Source organism: Oryzias latipes, chromosome 12 (assembly GCF_002234675.1).
Source record: "Oryzias latipes chromosome 12, ASM223467v1".
Taxonomy (NCBI): domain Eukaryota; kingdom Metazoa; phylum Chordata; class Actinopteri; order Beloniformes; family Adrianichthyidae; genus Oryzias; species Oryzias latipes.
Window position 1 is genome coordinate 3,608,864 of NC_019870.2, and position 16,800 is coordinate 3,625,663.

Here is a 16,800-nt window from a genome sequence, read left to right on the forward strand (position 1 = left end):
TCTGGGAACTCCTTCAAGACTGTTGGAAGACCGTTTCAGGTGACTACCTCTGGAAGCTCATCTAGAGAGTGCCAAGAGTGTGCAAAGCAGTAATCAAAGCAAAAGGTGGCTACTATGAAGAACCAACAATATGAAATATTTACAGTTGTTTCACACTTTTTTGTTAGTTATATAATACCATGCGTGTTAATTCACAGTATCGATGCCTTCAGTGTGACTTTACAATTTTCATAGTCATGAAAATAAAGAAAACTCTTTGAATGAGAAGGTGTGTCCATAACTTTTGGTCTGTACTGACTATTTGTTATGTGGTGTGGCGCGTTGTCCCTGTGACGTGCCAGCACGCCGCTTAGCTGGCTGAGCCAGCTTTTTTTAAGGACGCCAGCGCAGCGATATAGAACATTTAAGCTATGTGACCGGAACATTTTTAGGCGTGCATTATCACTTTTTAATCCACACCCAGCAAAACATCAATGAAACAAAAAGAAAAGATGCAATAAATTAAAGATATTAGTTGGTTTGCGGTGACTGTCAGATTTCAACTGGATATTTTGAAAGATTCATGATTAAAAAGTGAAGAGGAGCAGAAAATACAAACGCCCTGTGGCATCAGTAACATTTTTCTTATGAAACCCAAACCCTGTCGTATATCATCCTTCACCTAACAAACAAAAAACAACACAACATAAAGCTTTGTCTGTATTCATCCCCTGCAGCTGATCAACACTAAATCCAGCCGCCCGCCCGTGGCAGCAGAGCCTGATCGATCCAAATTACCCACCGTTTGGCTGCTTGAGTTCCTTCAATGCCCAATCAATGGCCTGCAATCGACAGTTTTAGCATGCTCCGCCGCACGCCGCCTCTGTCTGACTGGGCTTGTGTGGATGTATGCTCACGCACGCTCAGAGGAATCCTTTGAAGGAGTGCTGTTCGCCCACTGTACTCAGATCCCAATCAAATGCGGCGGGTGGAAAGAAATGGAGAAATATGGCGTCTGTTTGTCTGTGCGGATCAATATTAATAAACGGGGATTAGATGGAGGAATATTGCTTGCTTTCTGCCGGTGTGAATGGGACAAGGCTATTTGCTGAGCCGACGGCTTGAAGGTTTAAAAGATTTTTAGGACTTGATAATCGTTTTATACTCGTCAGAGAAAACCTGGAGTGATTCTGAAGGAGCAGAGGTGACCTCAACTGCTACCCAAGGAGTTTCTATTTGGTTTTTGTTTAATTTTCAATTTTTCTTTGTCTTCATTTATTAGTCTTATGTGCAAATTTGACCAAAACAGTCAAATTATTTATTGTTGAAGCAACAACAGTTAAATATAGAAGCTTCATCAATGGTTTATGTTTATAAAACGACTCAATACACTTCAATTCTCTTACTGATGGAACCACAAAGCAAAAATACGACTATATGATTAAACTTAAGAACATTTTGGTTGATATTTTTTCTTTTTACCACAGAACCTTTTGCTTTTACCGAGCTTTTCTTTCCTAGACCTAAAGTTCCAAACAACTGCTAATCCACAGGAGGACTAAGGGGACAAAGACGATATCATCAACCAAAAAGGTCCTCATTCTGTTGGAGTCTATGTCTGATTTTTCATGAACCTTAAATTTGTTAACCATCATTTGGTGAGCCGGTGAAACAAAAAGGGAAAACAGAGCCAATAGGTTAAACCCAAAGGACAAGGTGCGATCCTTTCCTGGAGGTCACTTCCACCTCAGTGGCGTCAAACAGAGCCGTCAGAGGAATCAACTGTAGTCGGACTGTTGAGATGAAAAAACCAACCAACCCATTTATCACAACATTTCCATCCATTTTCTAAATGTATAGAATCCTTTTTAGGATCCCTGAGTTGCTGGAGCCTATCCCAACCACTGTTGAGATCAAAGGTGAGGTAAGGAGGAGCAACGTTTCTTCTTATTTAAATGTTTTTCCCATTAATGATGATGACCGTTTTGGAATTAAATTAAATAACCACAAAATGAGATTAAAGGCAGATTTTAAAGTTTTAAAGAATTTCTTAGATTCAATCACGTTAAAATTCTGTGATCCTTTATGTCTTAAAGTTATTTTTTTCTGTCTTTTCGTGTTACGTGTGATGTATAACTGAGTCTTATGTGCTGTAGGTTATTTTTTTATGTTTTCCTTTTTATCGAAATCAAATCAAATTGTATAAAATATAGAAGATGTTTTACGTCATGGAAAACTTTTTCCATGAATAATACGCCTTTAATGTTGAAAATGTACTATTATGGGTTTTAACAATATTAAATGTTTTATAACTATTTTTTTAACACAAGAAACTCCTGCTTTACGTTTCTACTTTCTGACAAATATTTAACTCAATAAACAGTTATTTTGTTATCAATCGCAACCTTTTTGAAACGTTTGGTAAATATTTGAATTTTTTTGATAGTTTGCTCATTTTTCTTTACTGTTCTTTTTTTTGTATAAATAAATGGCTAAAAGTGTTGCTGTCTTTGATTTTGCAAAGAAAGCTAAAAACAAGACATGAAAACTGTCCACATCGTGGGTCTTATTGAGACAAATTGCTGTGATTGTTGAAACTTGAGGGATGCAGCAACGTTTGCAAATTATTAACAACTTCTTTGGTCTTGTTTTAAAAAAAAAAGGTAAATAGATAAAGAATAAACTTATTTGCATTTGATATTCTTTTCATGGCAAACTGTTGAGATGCTGGTCATTTTTGACAAACGCTTGAGTGGAAAATCATTGAAAATGTATAAACGATAAGTAAAAATATTATTCTGTGTGTAAAGTATTTTCAAAATAATTGCTTTAGTTTGTTCTGAACAAATGTCCTTTTATGTCTGTGTGTTGAAAGGACAATAAAACATGGCTTCAACCAAACTGTTGTGGATTTTGACTAATTCAATTTGCTTTTCCATTTAATATTTGCTAGAATCGTCTTTAGATTCTGCCTTTTAGTTTAAAAAAAGTGTTTATTTTCCATCTAAAAATGCAGAAAAGATCACTTTTCTTCCAGATTCTGTGACTTACATTGGAATTTAAAGTCACCGCTAATGAATTCTCAGCAGTCTCACCATAAAACCCTTATTAGTTCAAATAAAACCTCTCAATTACAAGATTTTGTAGACAAAATTTGCTTATAAATTAACTTTCATATAATTTCCTATTAATTTATTGGATGATATAATGATGGCATAATCATATTGTGGATTATAACATAATACTTTAATCTATTTCAGTGGAAAACATCTACAACCTCATTTTGAAATCCTGCAGCTCTTTTGCAGACGATGCAGGATCAGCCCCCCACCAAGTTCCAGGTGGAGGAGATCCACTCACCAATGGTGTTAAAGCAGTGGACGTTCAGGCTGGCCGGGCTGCGCTCCCCTATATGGATCTCCTCCAGGGCGTGGTCCGAGTTGTTGGTCAGTATGACCTGCACCGACACCATGCTGGGCTGGTACAAACATGGCTGTCTGGGGAAATGGTACTTGGCCGCCAGCCCTTTTCCCGTCATGTGGTGCAGCAGCTCGTAGGTTTTTACCGGACCGAAAGACGGAGACGTGACCTAAACAGACAAACCAAGAAAAAACACTCAGGACTGCAGGTTAAAGGATGTTTGTTATTCCAACAATCTTTTAAATCAATAATTTATCGTTCAGATAGGTAAAACGCCAACAGGAACCTCCACGTCACCTGCATTAATTATCTAATCATTACCTCTGGTGGGTATAAAATGAAGAAGAGGCAGGAACAGGTTTGAAGCTCATGCGTCACAAACAGCCTCTAATGAACAGAAAGCAGCAGCGCCTGCCCGGACCACGCCGCCTCTATATGGGGGGGCTTTTACCTTTCACTGCATTATCGTTGAGCAAAGACAAAGGAAGCTTTAGTGTCATGTTTTCTCCCGAACATCACACTGCAAACGTGAAAAATATTGGCACTGGTTGGGGGTGAAAGTCTCCTGTCAGTTCTCATTAGCTGGATCACATGGCTCAGACGAACACGACGCTGCGTGCGGCGTGCTGTCGAACACAAACTGTCACATGTGGAAAACAAAACCAAAAAAAATAAATACACACTTCACGTCTTTGTGCCACGAAAAACCCCACAAAAGTAACTTAGAACAGCTTCTGTAGCCTTTAACTAAAGTCAAAGGCCTTCTCTGAGTGACGGCAATAATTGATTAAAGAAGATGATTTCTTTTTCTTTTTAAACATATCTTTACAAAGACTCTTTCTTGATGGACACTTGAGGGCACTACCTGTTATTCTGGGGCAAATAAATAAAAGAAAAAGACAAAAATAACCATGTAACTTTTGAACACATGTCATCGGGCGATCATCATTAAATGCATTTATGTTTGAGCCCCTATTGAAGTAAAAACTGGTGCTCACCGGTTTAATAGACCACATGAAGATGAAATTTACAAATAACATTTTTATTTAAAATAAAACTGTGCAATATTATTAAAAGTCACAAAAGACAAACAGCCCTGAAGGACTTGTGTCCTATGGGTATACATGATCTGAGACAGACAGCAGCGTCTGCTGTGCTCGCCCCATCCTAGCGCTTGTAAGGAGGTCAAGCAAACATTTGCTGTCGTGGCGTGACTCCGCTGAACCCTCACCGGCGCCCGTCACGCCAACGCCAGCCGGCGAATTTATAGGGCCACTTTTGCATGTGTCAGAGCAGTCCGTGTCGATAAAGCTGGCTGTAATGTTTGCCACCCCATCGCAGTAGAGATTTACCTCCCTGACAGAGACATCCTGCCTCAAGGTCCTCTTGCGCCTCGCTCCACACAACAGGACAGGGCATCAAAATGCTTATCATCACCAATTTGACACAGTGGACCGTTAAAAGCCTGACACCGGCGCCCACACGAGTCCCTTCAATCTGCCGCCGTCCTGCGGAGCGCTCCATAACACCTCAAGTGTAAATAAGAGAAGAGGAGGGATGTAACCTTGACTTCTCTGCCTATATTTTTTTCTCCTTCAGGTCCGACTCGCAGCTCAGAGCCCGGACTGGAAGGAGGAAGGTGACAATAAGCGAGGAAGTTGATTGAGAGGCCCTATTATGCATCAACTTAAAGGAAGCTACTGTGATGGATGACTCAGACACCAGTCACCTTCAGAGCCCGGACGCACCGTTCCCATCATCCTCTCTGGCAAATGACCTGAAAATCCAGCTGACATATTCAAAAGGGCTAACCGCCTCGTGCGGAGCACAAGAAGGCCAATTTAAAAGGCAAGAAGTAAGAGATTCATGGGCATATATTAAAAATCCATTTCTGTTTTTCAGACATGAACTCCCTCAGACATCAGCGACAGGGTTTCATTACACTCGACAAGACTTGGGGGAGATTAAAGTAAGGGACATGTGTTTGACTTTAGGTCCTAATTGTTCCCTTCAGTCAGAAGATGACAATTAATTGAGGAGCATCACGAAGACCTTGACTGCAAATTGAGTTAAATAAATGTTAGTAGTGGCGCCTAAAACTCCTTTAATGTAAGAAGAAACCTCTCCAGCACATTCAGCCAGAGGTTAGCAAATTTAGGCCAATTTGTCGGTAAATTAGATATTAAATAAATGAGTCGTTTTGAACATTTTTAAATAAATCCTGTTTGGATTTATAGAAGAAGACTGTTCAAAGACAGCGGTGTAACTCCATGCATGATTGGAGATAAAACTTTTAATATTTCCATTGACCATATTTATGAATGATACTGAAACACTCGTCAATTTGTCCACAGACTGAGATGTTTTTTCCAAACAAACACGCCAATTTTCAGCAGGTAGTTTAGTTTAAAGACGCACAAAATGCTGTTTTGGGGGTTTTGAACACGTTTTTATCATAATGACGAACATGTATAAAATAATTTAGGAATAAAACTGCATTTCTGAGCATTTCTTTAATCATGTTTTAATCGTTAACATTAACATTTTTATTTTCCTCGTCTGAGATGGCATCTGGCTCTAAACTGTGCGGCTTGATACCCCCAATCGCTGTTTTTTTTTTTTTTTTTTTGCAGTGCTAACGTTAGCTTCGGCTTGTGAGGGACTTGTCACTAACGGGAGAGAGAGTAAACAAAGGCATGCTGGGAAATTAGCTAACTTCCGAGCCAACGTTCCCACTCTCAACCCAAAAGCGAATTTCTAATAAGCTCCTGCTGCTCTGAAGAAAATACTTCTTAAATATTACAAAAGCTTTTGGATTTTAGCTAAAGACGGCATAATCATAATTAAGAGACCACTGGGACCGATTTGAAAATACATCAAAAAAAATGATCGGACTTTAAGGAAACTGAACAAATAATGACCTTTAGTAACTGGACGTTGATTTAATTTGATGTATTTCAAGCATTGTGGTCAAAGCAATAAAGAATTTACACATATTTATCAAACTCATTACAGAAATGTTGAAATGCATAGATTAAAAAGACATAAAATAAAACAAAACAAAGAAGTCACTTTAATCCCATTTGCTAAATTAAATACAGTGATCATTAACTAAAGTCAAGTAGAGCTTAATTTGGTGCTTGAAAAGGAGCAGGAAGAAGCCAAATTATATAATCCTGAGTTAATTCATTTTATAATTTTACAGTTTTTGTAATCCGGTTTTTGATCCGATAGATTTCAAGTAACAAAATGATTGATTGTCTTCAGAAAACATTCATGCATGATTTCAGTAAACAGTAATGGTAACCATTATGTAATAATCATTGATTATCATTAGAACACATGATCACATTAAACCAGTAATTATTGCTACACATTGCAGATCAAGTAAAGAAAATCATTAGCTCATTGATTGTAATTTAAACACTTCAGTAATCATTATTGCATATTACAATGTAATACTCATTGATTGTAATTAAAAGAGCTGAATCACAAAGGCTGTAAACTTTTAGAAAATGTTTTGTGTTTGTTCTGTTTAAAGGCTGGGCAACGTTAACTGAAATGTTTACATTTTAACGCAAAAGATTGTTTGTAGAAAAATAATATAATTTTTCTAAAAATAAACAATAAAAATGTGTGTTTTTAATTACTGATGGCCTGGTTATGTTGTTGTTGTTTCTCTTTCGGCTTTTCCCATCAGGGGTCGCCACAGCGAACGAGTCGCATGGTAAACTTGGCAATGTCTTACGCCGGATGCCCTTCCTGACGCAACCCTCTCAAAGCAACCGGGCTTGGGACCGGCACAGAGGTAGAGAAGGGAACAGGGAGCAGCCCGGAGTCAAACCCTGGTTTCACGGACGGAAGGCGCCGTAAACCAGCACGAGCTAAACCGGCTCCCTACCGAAACATTTTTAATGTCAAATTTAAATAAAGCCTGCAAATATCTTCTTTTAATTAACCTTTTTACTTCAAAACTACTATGTTTCTGAAAATTCTGAATCATGTAAAAATAACTTAATAACTTATTTTCAACCTTCAAATCTAAATGGCTGAAATATTTCAAGAATATTTCAGATAAAACAACAAAAACGATAAATCTCTCTTCTGTGCCGTGTTTCCTGTACATAATGCGTTCGGTTCGCCAAATATACACAAATCTTCCATCGTGATCAGATCTTTTTCATTCTAAAATATTAGACTTATTTTTCGATGACTGTTTGAACTTAAGCAAGATCTACAAGTGGCGAAACGAGGCCGGGTCTTGGTTATCGTTATCGTCACAAGGAGGAAACACTGGTGTCTCAGAGATGGAGTTGTCTTACTTCTGGATTGGAAAATATTTCATAAAAAAAGGTGTTATTTTGTGTGCCAAAGGTAATATATTATTATATACATGGTTATTGTTTACCTTAAAAGGCTTTAAGAATGACATGGTTTAGGCACTTGAATACACAAATAAAGACGTTTAACTGGTATAAAACTGATAGAACACACAGATGAATCGTTCATTGAAGCCTAAAACAAACTTAGACCATAAGAAGAAAAATCAAAGATAAGCTTCTGGTCTTCTTTGTACTTTTGCATTTGTTTCCTCTAAGAATCAACTCATGCAGTTTTAATTGCTCCTAATGTGGAAACAACCCGTTTCAACTCAACATGCCAGAGTTCTCACAAACTGTGTTTCCATTGACTATGAAATTGAACAAAATGGGTTTGCAATAATACATTTCCCCAATGGAAACACGACAATAAAAGAAAAAAAAAGAGCTTGGAGGAGGTGGTTTGTGAAGTGATGGAAACTGCGATAGAAACACTTTTTTCCAAGTTAAATGAGTCAAGTGACCAAAACCGGATAGCAAAAATAGTCCGTAGCCGCCGTGTAAGGAGTTCGCCGCTCCACGGCCTGAAGAAGACGCTGACGTCTCCCTTGATAGATGATGATGAGCGCTAGTGCCGTGGCAGAAATTTCAATACAGTAAACCCTTGTTTTTCGCGGGGGTTACGTTCCAAAAAGAGCCCGTGATAGGCAAAATCTGTTAAGTAGAAACCTTTATTTTTTTCTTACCATTAATATACAATTAAATCCTGTATTATACATTGAAAAGAAAGAACAAACCATTTTACAGGCTCTAGCATTTGTTTCACGAATAAAAGTACTTTAGAAACTTTTTTCCAACAAATAACTTCTGCACTGTACTGTCAAATAATAATTTTAATCAGAAATGTGAAAAGAAGGCTTCAAATCGCGGAGATTAGCCCCGCCCACCGCGACCCGAGTATTGGACTAAACGGGAGAAAATTTAAAATGATTATGAAAAAAATACAAAGTAAAGTTGGACAAATAGTGACTCAGGTGTATTTCACTGCTCTACAGACTGAGCCGCTGCATCCCGACTCCGCTCTACAGTGTTTTCTTCTTTTTAGCTGTGTTTGTTCGGGAGAAGAACATAATGATAGGAAGTTGTTGTCGCTCTTTTTTCTATGGGTTTTAGAGAAACTCGAAATTGCAAGATGATTTGCACGTACGTGTTGTAAATTTGGCAAGCTGATTTACTTATGTGTACATATTAAACTGCAACGTTATTGACGCACAGGTAGAGAAGAAGCGGAGTGACTTTTTAGCCAATCAGAATGCAGAACACAATGCACGATGCAAATCCGTGAAGTAGCGAAACCGTGAAAAGTAAACCGCGTTATAGCGAGGGATCACTGTACATCTGATGTCAATCAAAGTACTGCTCACATCCGTCGGTATGTTTTTGAACAACTTATCGCGTAAGTTGGTTCGTGTTCATTTGCATTTATAAATAATTTGTTTTTGGAAACCGTGTAATTACGAAATTGTTTTCTTTTGACATTTCTATATGAATGATTTTGAAACTATTTTGAGTATTTTATGATCATTTGATATTGGAAAGATTGATCCTAGTAAAACAGAAGAGTCAGGAAAAGAACAAAAGGCAAAGTGGACGAATAACTAAGAATGAAAAAAAGGCTGTTTGTCTTTTGGCTGAATTCCTTCATAGAAGGTCAGCAAGGTGAACAGAATGAAGTAAGATGTCTTCACTGTTTCAACCAAAAATAAAACTGCCTAAACCGAATCCTAAAGTATAGGCAATTCCCACTGCATGTATGTGTTGAAATGTTTACATGTGATGCTAGATGTTAAAAAACTGATTTGCATGCCTTAAAAAACATGCAAAAATGTAAATTTTAAATCAAAATCGATATTTTCGACACATGGCTTTGATAAGGCTCTGTCTGTACCACAGACATTTGTATAAGGACGACCCAGACCCAGACATATCACATCGACTTAAACTGAGACAAATTATCTACAATCAATAACTTCATATACATTTTTTTAAATCATAAAGAAATACATATTTTCCTTTATTTTCAAACAAGAAATTATAATATTCATGTAAACTCTAAACATTTTTTGCTAACTACTTAATCCATTTAATACAAAAAATAAAACCAAATAAAACCAATGTATTATAAATTCAAATTGCATGTAAATATTGCAAAATTGGGGACATGATTAGGATGCATTATTGTTAGGAGACGCCTTAATTTGTTTGGTTTCATGTCATCTGCAACCAAAACTTTCAGAAAAGGTTTGATCGCGTTTCCCTCTTAATCATAAAGTATCTCACTTTCCAGCCGGTGTATTGTACCACGTTTAATGTTTTTTATATTTTGAATCCCAGTACTTTGTATTCGCTTTAGGGACAGTTTTGGGTGTCTTGTTTTCTCCGTCTGGCTCAACGTTTCTTTTCATCCTCGTTAAATATTTTGCCTTTCTGAAGTCTTAATTAAATATTTCCCGCCCTCTGTGTTTGGATATCGCAGTCACTGACGTTGTCAGTGTCTTCCGACCGACCATTTAATAACTGACATCAACTGCATGATCCCAGGTAGTCGCCCCCACTATTCGAGAAAAACTGCTAAGCCTTTGTTTCATCTGCCTTTCGGGTGGACATGGGCAGTCTGCCAGCGAAAAATAGGGAAACTTGTACTGAGCACAAAGTAGAGTATAACAAAGTATAACAAAGTAGAGTATAACAAAGTATAACAAAGTAGAGTATAACAAAGTAGAGTATAACAGAGTATAACAAAGTAGAGTATAACAGAGTATAACAAAGTAGAGTATAACAAAGTAGAGTATAACAGAGTGTAACAAAGTAGAGTATAACAAAGTAGAGTATAACAGAGTATAACAAAGTAGAGTATAACAAAGTAGAGTATAACAGAGTATAACAAAGTAGAGTATAACAGAGTATAACAAAGTAGAGTATAACAGAGTGTAACAAAGTAGAGTATAACAAAGTAGAGTATAACAGAGTGTAACAAAGTAGAGTATAACAAAGTAGAGTATAACAGAGTATAACAAAGTAGAGTATAACAGAGTGTAACAAAGTAGAGTATAACAAAGTAGAGTATAACAGAGTATAACAAAGTAGAGTATAACAAAGTAGAGTATAACAGAGTACAACAAAGTAGAGTATAACAAAGTAGAGTATAACAGAGTATAACAAAGTAGAGTATAACAAAGTAGAGTATAATAGAGTGTAACAAAGTAGAGTATAACAAAGTAGAGTATAACAGAGTATAACAAAGTAGAGTATAACAGAGTGTAACAAAGTAGAGTATAACAAAGTAGAGTATAACAGAGTATAACAAAGTAGAGTATAACAAAGTAGAGTATAACAGAGTACAACAAAGTAGAGTATAACAAAGTAGAGTATAACAAAGTAGAGTATAACAGAGTACAGTATAACAAAGTAGAGTATAACAGAGTACAACAAAGTAGAGTATAACAGAGTATAACAAAGTAGAGTATAAGAAGGTGGAGTATAACAGAGTGTAACAAAGTATAACAAAGTAGAGTATAACAAAGTAGAGTATAACGGAGTATAACAAAGTAGAGTAAAACAGAGTATAAAAAAGTAGAGTATAACAAAGTAGAGTATAACAGAGTGTAACAAAGTAGAGTATAACAAAGTAGAGTATAACAGAGTATAACAAAGTATAACAAAGTAGAGTATAACAAAGTATAACAAAGTAGAGTATAACAAAGTAGAGTATAACAAAGTAGAATATAACAGAGTATAACAAAGTAGAGTATAGCGTAAAAGTGCTGTACAACACCATTACCTATACGTCGTAAGTGCGTGCGACTTCCAATAGACTAACAAACACTTAATGATAAATTTGCCACACGCAAAAATGATACGTTCTATTTTTAATGACATCCCTTAAAGTAGCTGTAGGAGCCTTGAAGGGAACTAAAGGCACACCTGCGTTCTTGGAAAGATGCTGCCGCTCGTGTCTACGACCCTTTACAGGCCTGCACAACCCAAACCCCACAGTGACTAAGGTTTTTTTTTATTCGAGTTGGAAATTGTTAGCATCTGTAACCACCTCAGGTTCCTTCTGAAACTAAAAACAATTAAGTGGTATTTTTTTGGGCTGTAAACTTCTGCCCAACTAAATCTATGGCTTTCTCTAATACCATCTTTTTAAAAATGAGCTTTGACAAAACTTCTGCTTCCACTGAAGAAATGGTTTGGTATCAGAGCCATGTAGCTATCGGAGGTGCAGACACGAGCTCATAATTATGTTTAGAAATCTCAAAAATGAAGGGTTATGCCCTCAATTGGAGTGTTTGCATAAATCCACCAGCTTGTTCGAGGCGGGTTCACAGCGTCTCCATCACAAACCACAACAAAAAACCCATCAACAACACGAGACAACCCTGTCATCTGAAAGATGAAATGTAAGCCATGAAATGTAGCGCATAATTAAAAAACCTAATTAATGGCAGACAAAGGTGCATTAAAGCAGCGACGGCGTGCGCTGCCGGCTGGCTGCTCAGACCCCGCCGCTGACTGTCCATTTCCTGGCGGACGTTTATTCCCATTTAAAAAGCAATCTCTGCCGTTTGAGTGGCAGCGGGAGGTTTGGAGGGCAGGAGCCGCTATATTCGTGGCGCTGGAGGTCCTCCTGCTGATTCATAATTAGACGTGAACCCAGAGCGCCCACTCCGGGGGAGGTCACGGGGGGTGAGGAGGGAGACGAGCAGGGAGGAGGGGGTGCGCTGGCGCCCATCTGATGGACACCAAATGAACAAATTATGATGGCCCCCTCTGGGTGTGATGGGGTCAAACGCCCCGCGCCCCGCCACTGACAGTTCAATTTCCCCCCAACGCAGTCCCATTCGCCGACCGCTAATTATGAATGAAAAGTTATCAGCCTGGGCCACCCCGCCGCACACGCGGACAGCGGTCGGGGGAGGTTCGGGGGGGGGGAGGCGGTGGGACTTTAGAAGCATTTGCGAGAGATCCTAATGTCAAAATGTTATTAGAGGGAGCGGCAGCATGCAGAAACGTGGGGGAGAGGAGGGGGAGAGGAGGGGGAGGCGGGTCAAAGACAGTGACCGGGGTTAATCTAAATGCCTTTGATAACCATGCAGTAATTCTCTAAAAGGGCCGAGCGCTCAGCTGAGACAGACTTGCTGCCTCTGTGGGCAGATTGCTGAGAAATAGAAATGACACCAGGGCCAGAGCGTGTTCGTGTGTGCAGGTATGAGCTTCAGTGTAGGCATGAAGGGGGGGGGTTATGTGAATAAAGGTGAGGTTATTTACCCTTGTCTGTGAATCCCCAAACCCCATCGTGTATTTATGCATAGAATTGACTCTAAATCAGATGTTGATGCGCAAAAAAGTTCCCTGTTCTAATCTGCATTTCTATTCCCCATTACCTCCTGGCCTTCGTCTGAAGACGAGAGAACGACTAACAAGACTGGAGCCGCATAAACGCTGGTCTGAGAGCAGATGTCAATCGTGGTGACTGACAGGCGGGCGGACTCCGAACGGAGACCAACGGACGCCACAACAAAGTACAGAAAGCAGACCTTAGAGCCGAAATGTGGAGGGAAAAAACTCACAACTTTGTTGTAACTTTCCTCACTTTGACCTTCTCAGTAACGGAATAGTTCACCCACAAACTGAGAAAAAGGTGCGTTTTTTTGAGGATAACCTGGTTACCAGAGAAATCAGAGTACGGGGTTTCATGCATAACAGGTTTTCTCTGTTATCTTCTAGGGGCATCAATATAGTCTGATTTTGATGAAAACCTGAGAAAAATGATGTTTTGTAGAGTTTTTAACATGTTCTTGTGGCATTTTTCTGGTGATGCAGGACATGAAAGAAAATTGATATGAAATTGCATTTGAGAGTATTTCTTTATGAATCAGGAGGAAATGAAAAATGCCATTGGAAATGGAACGCATTTGTGTCATAGAAAACACTCGGAGCGGGCCACAAGCTCCCTGCTCCGCTCCATTCTGATGCATCCTCTTGAAGACGACTAGATCCATGAACGTCTTTGTTTTCCTCGTCCATTATGGTTTAAGACTCCAGTGACGCTCGCCGTTTTGTTGCACTGGAAATGTTAGGTTGGGGGTGTGAAAGGCTGTAAGTACCGGGAGCTCTCAGCAATGAGGAGGGGAAGGAGGCCTGCCGACAACTGAGAGGGGAATTTCTACGGAACTTTTGTCGCGCTGCAGAAACTATGTCCTAGAAAATGGCAGAGGTTTTTTTTTAATTTTGGCTAAAAACAGCATCATCGGGATTAAAAGATCACAGGGAACGCTTCGACGAAGTGTGTCGTGTGCGTGTAGAGGGTCTGATCAGTTTAGTAATCAATGGAATCCTTTTTATTCCTGTATTAAGATCATTTAAGAAAAAGGAAACCTATAAGTATTTTTTTTTCTTATGATAGAAAGAAAATGTTACATTTAGATATTTTTAAAGGGCCTCCATCATGCTATTAAGCCTTTGATAGTAAACCATTTCCACATGAACGATAATATATGACTTTTTGCACACTAAAGAATGATTTTTTTAATGAAATACGAGTTATTTTTGCAGATCAATTTCCAACCTGGAAGTAAGACGCCTTCTGCTCCTTGTGCATCAACCTAGTGATGGATATGCATATTGTGCTCCTATAATGAAAATGTTTTGTTGATCACCGCTAGCTCCACTGTGAAAGTAGGTGTGTGTGTTAGCTTGGGGGCGGGGCTGGCAGCAGAGACTCTTCCTGGAAGGGGCTGTTCCTCACTTTGTGATGTCACAATGTGAGAACCCGCTTGTTTTTGTGGACTGGATGGGGCTGGTGGTCAGAGAGCAGGTGTTTAGAGAAATCCCTTAGACCAGCAGTCCCAACCCCGGGCCTCGGACTGATACCGGTCCGTGGATCATTTGGTACCGAAAGAATAAACAACTTTCATTACTATCGTTTTATTTATTACGGAATCTGAAAGATGTTTTATTTTGAAAAATTGCCCGATTGTCTGTTACATCCGTCTATGTCACTCTTGACACAGGCCAAGGCGCTTTTCTCATTCACGTGATAGGTAACCGCTAAAATAAAACCCAGGAGCTAGCAAAATGAGTAAAAAACAAACATCGTTGGAAAGTTTCTTTGCCGAGGGGAAAACGCCCAGCCAGGAGACGGAAGAGGAGCCTTCCACTTCCAAAAAAAAAAAAAAAGCTACATTTGATAGACAGTACTTCATTTTTGCAACATTAGTGTGGGAAGGTGAGATGATGACATCTGTGCGATGTACAATGTTGTGCATGTCAAAATAAAAGCTCAGGTTTCGTGTCGTCACGTTTCTTCCTTCTTCATAGTATTGCTACAAATATCCCCCGCCTGCATTCGATCGACCGATCCGTGAAAGTTTGAGTGACGAAAAACCGGTCCGTGGCGTCAAAAAGGTTGGGGACCACTGCCTTAGAGGAATGTGTGAAGTGAGGAATGAACAATCTCATAAAAGCTCAAAAAGTTTATTTTGCACAAGAAAGGCCCTTTAAAAGAATTGATGCATTTTCATTTCCTTAAACTTGAAGTACATTATTTTAATTATGGAGACATGAACAGTAATCATCACGTCAGTGATTTTGTTCTCTGTAAATTCATGTGAGAGTTGGTCCACAGTATTGTGTGTCCATCCAAACACCATTGTCGAGCGCCAAGAACTGCCTTATCCAGGTTTAGTTTGGTCACCATGGTAACGACTAAAAACTAGACAAATTAATAATAATAAAGTAAACATTTTTTTGACTTATTGTAATCTTGAAAATATCTTTTAAATTTTCGTTTCCGTTTAGAGGGTAAAAATAAAACAATAAATGGGTTGTTTTTATTATTATAATTGATTTTTTTAAAGGAATTCTGGAACAACAAAAAGACACAAACTTAGGCGCCAAAGCAGCTGTGTGTTCCGTTTCCATCCTGTTCGATCTGCAGTTTAAGAACTAACCAAATTGCAAGAAAATATAGGAAATCATCAACAAAAGAGGACATTAAATGATCTGTAACAATTTCATCACTGTACGATTAAGGATGCTTGATTAAATTCCTAGTCACTTTACAGTATTAGCAAGTTTTATTGAAAATTTTATTAAAGTTTAAAGAGAATTATTATTTTTATTATTTAGTATTTCATGCCTAAGTGGGTTATCATTAAGATAAAATTGAAAACTGTTACAGGCAAAATCCTTCAAATTTTCCTCTAATTGAAGCAGCTGAACGGTATAATTTAATTTCTTTGACTTTAACAGCTATAATGATGTGATTAAACCCTCAGGAAAACGGGAGCAAGGATAGAACTTGTCAGGAAATGTTACTTTATCAATCAGAAAATAATCTACAGAAACAAGGGGAAAGACACTAAGAAATAAATCGGGAAATAAATTTAAAAAAGAGACTTTTTAAAGAATTACAGGCTTAAAATTGGAGCCATGTTTCTTTCCTTTAAGGTTCAACAGAAACTGCACACAGTCTTCACAACTGACTTTTTCCCCAACAAAATAGACCCAGTAAGAGCAGAAAAATAATGTGGACATTTTCCTCTCAGGGGACGGCGAGAGACGGAAAACACCCGACATGAAGAGGCGATGGCACGGCGAGGAGAGAAAGGAGCCGTCACAGCCGGAAAGGTCAACCATCAGACATAACCCAACATGGAGACACAAGGGACGCTGCTTCTGACAGAGAGAAATGAAAGGTGACACAGAGGAGGAGAGCGATAAGAGGCAGCGAGTGGGTGGACTTACAGATGAGACGCAAAAATAGAGTTCAAGGGTGTGGAGAAGCGCAGGATAGCGAGATGCAAGAAAAGGCAGACTATAAGAGATACAGGAAGAGCGGCTGCAGCGTCCTGACTGGCTATAAATATAACAAGGCAGAAAAGGTCAATAGTTGGTGTCTGGAGCAGAAATGTTCCACGAGGGAAAGGGGCTCATTTCGCCATCCCAGAGTCATGCCAACAAGAACAATCGACTCTGGCCACATGTTGATGAAGGAAGTGTCATCTTCCTCGCCCAA

General features: G+C 38.7%; 1 protein-coding gene across 3 annotated transcripts in view; it reads right to left on the reverse strand.

Moving 5' to 3' along the window:
* ap3b1 (adaptor related protein complex 3 beta 1 subunit) overlaps positions 1–16,800 on the reverse strand; it is an 82,767-nt gene that overhangs the window by 14,793 nt on the left and 51,174 nt on the right. For 2 of the 3 annotated variants that reach the window (XM_011481458.3, XM_011481459.3), the window contains exon 23: positions 3,340–3,568. In XM_011481458.3, coding sequence (XP_011479760.1) covers positions 3,340–3,568 — 229 coding nt within the window. Of the gene's footprint in view, positions 1–3,339; positions 3,569–15,908; positions 16,461–16,800 lie in introns of those variants that run through there. The other variant, XM_020707482.2, reaches the window with a different exon arrangement.